General features: G+C 35.3%; 1 protein-coding gene across 3 annotated transcripts in view; it reads left to right on the top strand.

The window, feature by feature from the left end:
• Nucleotides 1-12,063, top strand: part of LOC149801591 (NBAS subunit of NRZ tethering complex-like) — a 249,282-nt gene that overhangs the window by 64,452 nt on the left and 172,767 nt on the right. For all 3 annotated transcript variants that reach the window (XM_089955839.1, XM_089955838.1, XM_089955840.1), the window contains exon 16: nucleotides 10,813-10,938. In XM_089955839.1, coding sequence (XP_089811965.1) covers nucleotides 10,813-10,938 — 126 coding nt within the window. The remainder of the gene's footprint in view (nucleotides 1-10,812; nucleotides 10,939-12,063) is intronic.

The following is a 12,063-nucleotide window of genomic DNA, read 5'->3' as shown; positions in this document are numbered from 1 at the left end:
ACTCATTATCTAATTAAATAAGGCCATACTAATCCAACACATTTGTCTGCTACTCATTATCTAATTAAATAAGGCCATACTAATCCAACACATGTGTCTGCCACTCATTATCTAATTAAATGAGGCCATACTAATCCAACACATTTGTCTGCTACTCATTATCTAATTAAATAAGGCCATACTAATCCAACACATGTGTCTGCTACTCATTATCTAATTAAATGAGGCCATACTAATCCAACACATGTGTCTGCTACTCATTATCAAATTAAATGAGGCCATAGTAATCCACAGCATGTGTCTGCTACTCATTATCTAATTAAATGAGGCCATACTAATCCAACACATGTGTCTGCTACTCATTATCAAATTAAATGAGGCCATACTAATCCAACACATGTGTCTGCCACTCATTATCAAATTAAATGAGGCCATACTAATCCAACACATGTGTCTGCCACTCATTATCTAATTAAATGAGGCCATACTAATCCAACACATGTGTCTGCTACTCATTATCTAATTAAATGAGGCCATACTAATCCAACTCATGTCTGCTACTCATTATCAAATTAAATAAGGCCATACTAATCCACCGCATGTGTCTGCTACTCATTATCAAATTAAATCAGGCCATACTAATCCAACACATGTGTCTGCTACTCATTATCTAATTAAATCAGGCCATACTAATCCACCACATGTGTCTGCTACTCATTATCAAATTAAATCAGGCCATACTAATCCAACACGTGTCTGCCACTCATTATCAAATTAAATGAGGCCATACTAATCCAACACATGTGTCTGCTACTCATTATCAAATTAAATCAGGCCATACTAATCCAACACGTGTCTGCTACTCATTATCTAATTAAATAAGGCCATACTAATCCAACACATGTGTCTGCCACTCATTATCTAATTAAATAAGGCCATACTAATCCAACACATGTGTCTGCCACTCATTATCTAATTAAATGAGGCCATACTAATCCAACACATGTGTCTGCTACTCATTATCAAATTAAATCAGGCCATACTAATCCAACACATTTGTCTGCTACTCATTATCTAATTAAATAAGGCCATACTAATCCAACACATGCGTCTGCTACTCATTATCTAATTAAATAAGGCCATACTAATCCAACACATTTGTCTGCTACTCATTATCTAATTAAATAAGGCCATACTAATCCAACACATGTGTCTGCCACTCATTATCAAATTAAATGAGGCCATACTAATCCAACACATGTGTCTGCCACTCATTATCTAATTAAATAAGGCCATACTAATCCAACACATGTGTCTGCCACTCATTATCTAATTAAATGAGGCCATACTAATCCAACACATGTGTCTGCTACTCATTATCTAATTAAATAAGGCCATACTAATCCAACACATTTGTCTGCTACTCATTATCTAATTAAATAAGGCCATACTAATCCAACACATGTGTCTGCCAATCATTATCTAATTAAATGAGGCCATACTAATCCAACACATTTGTCTGCTACTCATTATCAAATTAAATGAGGCCATAGTAATCCACAGCATGTGTCTGCTACTCATTATCAAATTAAATGAGGCCATAGTAATCCACAGCATGTGTCTGCTACTCATTATCTAATTAAATAAGGCCATACTAATCCAACACATGTGTCTGCCACTCATTATCTAATTAAATGAGGCCATACTAATCCAACACATGTGTCTGCCACTCATTATCTAATTAAATGAGGCCTTACTAATCCAACACATGTGTCTGCTACTCATTATCAAATTAAATGAGGCCATAGTAATCCACAGCATGTGTCTGCTACTCATTATCTAATTAAATGAGGCCATACTAATCCAACACATGTGTCTGCTACTCATTATCAAATTAAATGAGGCCATAGTAATCCACAGCATGTGTCTGCTACTCATTATCTAATTAAATAAGGCCATACTAATCCAACACATGTGTCTGCTACTCATTATCTAATTAAATGAGGCCATACTAATCCAACACATGTGTCTGCCACTCATTATCTAATTAAATGAGGCCATACTAATCCAACACATGTGTCTGCTACTCATTATCTAATTAAATGAGGCCATACTAATCCAACTCGTGTCTGCTACTCATTATCAAATTAAATAAGGCCATACTAATCCACCGCATGTGTCTGCTACTCATTATTAAATTAAATCAGGAAAAACTAATCCAACACATGTGTCTGCTACTCATTATCTAATTAAATCAGGCCATACTAATCCACCACATGTGTCTGCTACTCATTATCAAATTAAATCAGGCCATACTAATCCAACACATGTGTCTGCCACTCATTATCTAATTAAATGAGGCCATACTAATCCAACACATGTGTCTGCTACTCATTATCTAATTAAATGAGGCCATACTAATCCAACATATGTGTCTGCTACTCATTATCAAATTAAATCAGGCCATACTAATCCAACACATGTGTCTGCTACTCATTATCAAATTAAATCAGGCCATACTAATCCACAGCATGTGTCTGCTACTCATTATCAAATTAAATCAGGCCATACTAATCCAACACATGTGTCTGCTACTCATTATCAAATTAAATGAGGCCATACTAATCCACAGCATGTGTCTGCTACTCATTATCAAATTAAATAAGGCCATACTAATCCACAGCATGTGTCTGCCACTCAGTATCTAATTAAATAAGGCCATACTAATCCACCGCATGTGTCTGCTACTCATTATCAAATTAAATAAGGCCATACTAATCCAACACATGTGTCTGCTACTCATTATCTAATTAAATGAGGCCATGCTAATCCACCACATGTGTCTGCTACTCATTATCTAATTCAATGAGGCCATAGTAATCCACAGCATGTGTCTGCCACTCAGTATCTAATTAAATAAGGCCATACTAATCCATCGCATGTGTCTGCTACTCAATATCTAATTAAATGTGGCCATGCTAATCCAACACATTTGTCTGCTACTCATTATCAAATTAAATAAGGCCATACTAATCCACAGCATGTGTCTGCTACTCATTATCTAATTAAATGAGGCCATACTAATCCACAGCATGTGACTGCCACTCATCTAATTAAATGAGGCCATACTAATCCAACATATGTGTCTGCTACTCATTATCAAATTAAATGAGGCCATACTAATCCAACATATGTGTCTGCTACTCATTATCAAATTAAATCAGGCCATACTAATCCAACACATGTGTCTGCCACTCATTATCTAATTAAATCAGGCCATACTAATCCACAGGATGTGTCTGCTACTCATTATCAAATTAAATCAGGCCATACTAATCCAACACATGTGTCTGCTACTCATTATCAAATTAAATAAGGCCATACTAATCCACAGCATGTGTCTGCCACTCAATATCTAATTAAATAAGGCCATACTAATCCACCGCATGTGTCTGCTACTCATTATCAAATTAAATAAGGCCATACTAATCCACAGCATGTGTCTGCTACTCATTATCTAATTAAATAAGGCCATACTAATCCACAGCATGTGTCTGCCACTCAATATCTAATTAAATAAGGCCATACTAATCCACCGCATGTGTCTGCTACTCAATATCTAATTAAATGTGGCCATGCTAATCGAACACATTTGTCTGCTACTCATTATCAAATTAAATGAGGCCATACTAATCCACAGCATGTGTCTGCTACTCATTATCTAATTAAATGAGGCCATACTAATCCACAGCATGTGTCTGCCACTCAATATCTAATTAAATAAGGCCATACTAATCCACCGCATGTGTCTGCTACTCATTATCTAATTAAATGTGGCCATGCTAATCCAACACATTTGTCTGCTACTCATTATCTAATTAAATAATCACAGTCTGAACTACCAGCCATTCAGGTAGAATCCTTAAAGAAACAAGACTTGCAAATGTTTGTCTTTTGTCAGCACACCAACATATAGTAATGGTTTCATTAATCTTTGACTTGACACAGTGAATGTCTATGATCTGGTACATGTATCATACATTCTCATTGGTCTGTTAAAGAAATGGGCACTCCATAGAGCATGCAACAGTTGTGTCAATTGACTTAACTGTAACTGAAAGAATGTGGCATTTAAATACTCAAGCTAATCACAATTGCATACTACATTTTCTTGTTGGATAATAGCTACACAATTGCATACTACATTTTCTTGTTGGGTAATTGCTACACAATTACATACTACATTTTCTTGTTGGGTAATTGTTACACAATTGCATACTACATTTTCTTGTTGGGTAATTGCTACACAATTGCATACTACATTTTCTTGTGGAATAATTGCTACACAATTGCATACTACATTTTCTTGTGGAGTAATGGCTACACAGTTGCATACTACATTTTCTTGTTGGGTAATTGCTACACAATTGCATACTACATTTTCTTGTTGGGTAATTGCTACACAATTGCATACTACATTTTCTTGTTGGGTAATTGCTACACAATTGCATACTACATTTTCTTGTGGAGTAATGGCTACACAGTTGCATACTACATTTTCTTGTGGGGTAATGGCTACACAATTGCGTACTACATTTTCTTGTGGGGTAATGGCTACACAATTGCATACTACATTTTCTTGTTGGGTAATGGCTGCACAATTACATACATTTTCTTGTTAGGTAATGGATACAAAATTGCATACTACATTTTCTTGTTGGGTAATGGCTACACAATTGCATACTACATTTTCTTGTTGGGTAATGGCTACACAATTGCATACTACATTTTCTTGTTGGGTAATTGCTACACAATTGCATACTACATTTTCTTGTTGGGTAATTGCTACACAATTGCATACTACATTTTCTTGTTGGGTAATGGCTACAAAATTGCATACTACATTTTCTTGTTGGGTAATAGCTACACAATTGCATACTACATTTTCTTGTTGGGTAATGGCTACAAAATTGCATACTACATTTTCTTGTTGGGTGATTGCTACACAATTGCATACTACATTTTCTTGTTGGGTAATTGCTACACAATTGCATACTACATTTTCTTGTTGGGTAATTGCTACACAATTGCATGCTACATTTTCTTTTTAGGTAATTGCTACACAATTGCATGCTACATTTTCTTATGGAGTAACAGCTAAGCAAATTTCCCATGTAGAATGTTGAGAGCACCCTCAGAGTTTTGACACAGGATTAACAATTGGAATAGTGATACTGTGAACAGTAATGATCAAAACTCAGATAAACATAACATGCGGAAAAATTTCAGATCAGATGTGGCCAACTAAATTGATGAACAACAATACAAATACAAGGAAATTGTTCAGCTATCCTCAATTTTTTTTATCTCTACTAGATTAAATATGTATTAACCTGTGCAACACTTTCCATTAGCAAGATGGATAGTGAGTTACAAGTATTATGTGCAGTTAGGACTAACCAACTAATTAACTAACTAACTAACCAATCAACCAACCAGCTGAAAAGGTATTCACATTATATGCATCAAGTTCATATTTATAATCAATTTCTCAGTTAAGTATATTTTGATGGTCTTAAGGTTTCCATCTCATTAATAATGTAATAATAATGAAATGATCATGCAGAGTCTCCAGGTTCACTGATATGGATATTAAACCATTGCAGTATATTCATAGCTCTTTGAATTATATAAATATTTCTGAATAAGTGAGTTAATAAATAAAAACCTATACAAAATAGTGTTGAAAAGAGCCTTGGAAAATGCTTGTTGCCAGATAGGAGAATAATAAGGAAAATAAGCAAACTTGAGCTTCAGGCAAGCACTTTCATTAATGCTAATTGGAAACAACATGCTTCTTCAAGATTTAGACTGATCTGTATAAAATAATCTTAATTGGATGAATCGTCTACTGTAGAATATGTCAGTACCTTGGGTTTTAGTTACATTTGCCCATCTGCTTTCTAACATGTTTAGATGAAGATGTGTTTCATTGTATGTTTGGGTTTTATTCTCAAGGTTAAGGTCAAAGGTCAGTATTTTATGGTTTCTTTTGTGTTACGACTCTATGGTCTTGTATTAAGTAACTGAAGAGTGAAAACCAACAAGTTTTGTAAAAAATTCAACAAATAATTTGTTTCCTTAGAATACAAAGTGAAAATTTAAAAAGAACTTACAGCATTGTGAATTAAATCCCAAATAGTCCTAGAAGTTCAATCACAAGTCCAAATGTATAGAGTTTCAAATGAATTTTAGTGGTGATCCAAATGAATTCCAATATTGAATGTACTAATGTGCCTGTAGTCTTAAATAATTGCCATTGACCTGGAATGTGGAAGTGTGTTTATAATCTTGAAATAATACAATTACATAATCCCAAAAGTCCTTGAATAAGTTCACAATAATTCCAAAATAATGATTTAGGCTGAAAATATTGTTGAGTACTTTTTAATTTCAGTAAATAATAATTTGAATAAATACATCCACCCAAATTAAAAACTGAACACAACAATAACACTGATTCCATTTCTGATGTTAAGGTAGGAATGAGTAAATTTGAAGTAAACAACATTAATATAAAAAGCTAAGACAGTAATGGAGCCAGGATGTAGGTCAGTTTCTTTCTAAAAATGATAAGTTATCAACAAAATCAAGAATTTCCAAGTGAAACAATAATGTCCTTAGCTCAGATACAAGTAAACATGTTGACCTCCATTAATAATGAACTGAATATTGAATCTATAATCATAGAGAAATATTAGCTTTGTATTACATTGTTTACAAAATAAATGTCAATAGTCACAGTATATCCCCCAGGGGTGTAAAACTGAGGGTTAAAAAAAAAAACGTGGTGTCAGAACTGGGGGTCAAATATAAAATGTGGGGTTCAAAAATGTACTGACACATTTTCATCTGACTTGTACTTTTTCAGCTTGAAATAGGATATTGCACCTTGCACAACATACTCTCTCTCTCTCTCTCTTTCTCTCTCTCTAAACATACAAATAAACTAACAAACAAATGCATTGTCCATTCAAAGAATAATTTTATTAGTTCATTATTCTTTTAAAGTCATACTCTCCTTATTATCTTTTTGAAGCAATATTATAGACCAACACATTACATACAAGCCAATACAAAAAGCCTAATAAATGGCAGTTAATTTACTGCCTGTCATAAAATGTGTACTATCATAGATTTCATTGTACTTCGTCCTAGAACAAATTTATCCAAAAATCAAGGAGGCTAATGATTCATTTTGTTTTTAATAAGTTACACTTGAATTTTAAGATCTTTCGTTTATTGCAGCAAAGTTAAAAACCAACAAAATCTGCAATGACCCCCTGACTGTGTAATCCAAATAAACGCATTTGTCTTGGCAAGTTTACTGATTTCTTTGTTGTGAAAGAATGTCTTGGGTTATAATGTGTTCTTCAGATATCTTGTGGTGAACGAGGGCAGATTTGTTAAAATTCTTAAACCCTGTCACAAAAGGATTATTCACTTTTGCAGTCTTTAGTAATCCTAATGGATGTGCCATATTCCAGTCAAGGGAATTATTTTATCCATTTTTCATTAAAGTTAGATCCACAGTTACTCTTTTGTGTTCTGCTTCTTTCACTTTCTTTGCTAATGATTCTTAGTGCACGGTGTTTTAATCTGGAGATTACTTTCTAATGCAACAAGCATTGAGGTTAAACATCTAGATGACATCTTGCTGAGCTCGATGGAAATCACGTGAGAGCTCGCGAGTTATGGGGAAGCTACTCCGTCATAACATTGCCTATGCTAGTCTGGTTCCTTATTTCGTATGTTCCCTGTGTTGCACTCTGCTATACGAAAAGAGGAGCACAACACAGGGAGTAAACAAAGTGGGGAACCAGTCAATGCCTGTGCTTGAAATATACACGATGCCACCCCTTGTCCAATGCATTGGATATTAAATAAATCCTGATCGCATTATGCAAATCCTTTGTGTCGAAAAAATGCACTGCAACAAAATGTGTGCATCAGTTTTCTCCAGCGTGCATCCCTGATGCACAAATGTGCGTAAAGGGAAACACTGCTAGTCAGGCAGATCCTTAACTTGATTTTGGCCAAAGGTCAGTTACAAAATATAGATAAATGTTGTTGTTGTTGTTGTTCTAGGGTTTAACGCCATTTTTCAGCACAAGATAGGCTATACATGGCGGCCAGTATAACTGGTGGAGGAAGAACCCTGGAAAACCCAGGGAAGAACCACCGACCCACGAGAAGCTACTGGCAGGCTTTCCCATGTACCCACGCTAGCCGAGCCTTGGACTCGAACCCACGCAGACAGAGGTGAGATGACAGTGATCCGGAATGGAGAGCGCTGTAGACCACTTGGGGCCTCATAGATATATGTAACATATCATGTAGAAAAGCCAAAAAACAATGCAACTTAAATATACATAACAATTGTTTATCATTTGTATCCTGAAAGATGTTTGAGGTATGGGGATGAAATGTTGTAAACTTATTACATTCAAGATTTATCTTCAAGGTCAGGGCTACTGATCCAATTTTTGTAATAGCCCTTTTTACATTTTCCCTCCAGTGCCCCTCTAGATAGGGTAATGACATGGGGCTACATGTCCGATTTGTAACTTTACAGTTGTGTCATTTAGGTCATAGATGAAATTTCGCCCGTGACAAAGTACAAACCATTAGAGATAAGCTTGACAGCACAATTTCAATTGACGTGTCGTCACCATACAGTTGCAATACAGAATTTCTGTGACAACCGTTAGCAGCATTTGAACCTGTCTCTATGGATTTAGTACATACAGTTATGATGAAGAGTGTACCAAAGTCATGTGAACTTGATTCAATTTTAACATCACTGCTGCTTGAGTGCTTAGATCCAATATTGCCTTTACTGATTGATGTTAGTAATACCTCTCTCTCATATGGGGAAATCCCATTGTTTTTTAAAAATTGCCATTGTAAAGCCTCTGCTGAAGAAACCAACACTCAACCATAACGATTTAAAGAACTTCTGCCCAGTTTCTAATTTCCCATTGATAAAAAAATATCTTAGAAAAAGTTGTTCTATCCTAACTTGTATCTCATCTGAGTTCATACAGTCTTTTTGGCAATGTACTGAAACTCCAGCCCAGTTGACCTATATTGTGTTGTTCCACTGGGGTCTAATTCTTAGACCTGTTCTTTTCATTCTATACATTCAGCTGCTCTCAAATGTCATAGATCATCATCCAGTGTCTCACCAACTGTACACTGATGACACCCAAATATAAAAATCTAGCCACTCAACTGAAGTTGATGCTACAATCCAAGGTGTAGAGAGGTGCATTTGTGATGTGAAATCATGGATGACATGTAACAAGCTGCAGATGAATGATAAAACTGAAGTCATTCTGATCACAACACAAAGACTTTCTCATTCACATCCTTTATTTCAAACAATAAATATCAGCAACAACAGCATTAAATTCGCACAATCAGTACGAAACCTAGGTGTTACTCTGGACAGTACCCTCACATTGCACCAACATGTCATGAACATATGCAAGGCTGCATATTTTGAGCTGAGACGCATCAGCTTCATTTGCAAATATCTTTCAGTTGATGCCACTAAAACACTTGTATGTTTATTAGTACTTTCAAGACTGGACTATTGTAACTCTATTCTGTCTGGTTTGTCTCAATATCTACTCCAGAAACGTAAAAAAGTTCAAAACACAGCTGTTCGGATCATCCTTAGAGTACCTCGATCAGAGCACACTGCCCCCTGCTCTGTACCCTACACTGGCTATCCATTCAATCCAGAATAAAACACAATTTTTTTTCTCTGTGTTATGTTTCACTGATGGACTCCAGTGCAATGTACCTATCCAACTTCACCCATGTGTACACACCAGCAAGATACTTATGCTCCTCTTCTGACAATCGTATACTCATTATTCCCACGATGAAAACAAAGTTATATGGACAAAGTTCTTTTGCATACCAGGGCCCAACAACGTGGAATGAATTGCCCACTGAACTTAGACATAAAAAAAAATAGTGATCTCATTCAAGAATGCTGTTAAAACTCACCTATTTCGACTGCAAGAACAAACTTAAAGACCTAATAATGTTTTCTACCTTAAATATTTTCAGCATGTTTTATATTTTCTAATTTCATGGTGTTTATTTTTGGTAATCATATCATTATATATGTTTTTTATGTTATAGGTGTTGTCTAATGTTGTAAAGCACTTAGAGCTTCTAAAGATTAGGTGCTATACAAAGTCCTCATTATTATTATTATTATTATTATTATTATTATGATATTATTCTGAACATTTGTGACCTGACCTTGTAGGCTGGAGACAAAAGTTCTCTGAATTTGCTTGCTTACAGCTTAATCAGCATGTAGACATGTAAAAAATAAAATTGTATGCCCTTGTTTGTTTGTTTTGGGATTTTTAGCATAGCTTTAACAATTTGTGTCATATAGCTATAATGTCTACAGTGTGGCAGTTTATAGTGATGTCTAGCACTGAGGCATCATGCTGCTTACACATGGCATCATGTCCCATCCAGTTAAGTTATCCTGAGACCAGGCCAGCCAGTCTTAATACTAACCTGTTAATGCTGAGCGACAAGTGAGGCATTTGCTTGTAGCATTTTTATATGTATTTGGTATGACATAGGCTTGGGTTTGAACCCATGACCTCCTGTATCCAAGGTGGATGCTCTAACCACTTAGGCCACTGGAATGGTCCTAAATCCTAGTTAAGTATACATTAATTATATCATTTTATACATGTCTGTATGTAATTTCAGATTAACAATGAAGAGTATGGGGAGGCACTAGCTCTGGCCAAGGCCTATGGGCTGGACAGTGATCTTGTCTATCAAAGACAGTGGAAAAAATCCCCAGTCTCCAAGGCATCCATTCAGGATTATCTGGTGAGAATTTGAAGTATTGTTTTTCACCAGCTGAGTTTACACTAGATAAATTTAGCTGGTTTTGGATTACAGAGGTCTTTCTCTAATAAACTCACTCTTTGTGTTATGCAGAGGTGCTTTATGAAAGTGGTGGCCTGTCAGGAGAGTACCCAGTGATGTGAATATATTAGTTTGGGACAGATTAAAGTGGCACTTCACAGGGATGGTCTCTCTTGATGGGGGCCTTACAAACAGGAGAAACCATTGTGCTGTTCTTTGTCAACAGTAATAACACAAGTTATATTTTGAAATATATGTCCTTGTTAAATGAAAAGGCATACAAGTCTTGATAATGAACAAAGCAGAAGTAAATGTTTTGAAAGGGTTCTGTCACATGACAGTTGAATCAATTTTTCACCCTAAGAAGGCTACAGAAATTGTGGATTATAGTTTTTCATAGAAGCATTTAAAAATCATAGAGCCATATATAATATAAATACAGTATGAACAGCCTTTAAATGCATGTGACTGCGTCCATACTCTCATGTTCACTAAATATCAGTCCAGCTGCCCTTCTTTTCACAGGTATGTTAGGGAAATGAATGGCCATGCAGTGACCCCCTAACAGAATTTTGTTAGGTACACCAACTCATGGCCAGATAACTCACAAACATGGTTATAAATCAAGGTCAGGCATGGATCGCCATTTTTTTAAATATTCTCTAAATTGGCTCCTATTTGTTGAACATGAAAAAAATCTCGATCAAAATTAGGAGATGAATCCTTGATATATTGCTTGTTTTGTTGTCATGGTTACTACCTGGAAATTTTAATCAATGTCATGAAATTCTCATCTTTTAATAAGAAGTTCAGTTTTGTTATATTTTCTTTGCAAAAACATTCTCAGTACACTGTAAATAACAATATTTGGCAAAATTTCAGCCTTCAAAAATGTCACAAATGCCTACTGTTGGCAACACTTTAATAAATAAATGCTTATTAAATAAGTTTTGTCAAGTGAAATTCGTGTTTTAGTTATTTGAATTCTGTTTCAGTGTAATCATCGTAAATCCAATATGTCCTCTTGTATTCAACTCAGAAAAATGTCATTCTACCTCTACAGCTATGTCTGCTAGCAATTCTATG

Source organism: Sinohyriopsis cumingii, chromosome 4 (assembly GCF_028554795.1).
Source record: "Sinohyriopsis cumingii isolate HCF-2022 chromosome 4, ASM2855479v2, whole genome shotgun sequence".
Taxonomy (NCBI): Eukaryota; Metazoa; Mollusca; class Bivalvia; order Unionida; family Unionidae; genus Sinohyriopsis; species Sinohyriopsis cumingii.
The sequence above is the reverse complement of the archived record's forward strand: the minus strand, read 5'-3'. Positions and strand labels throughout refer to the sequence as shown.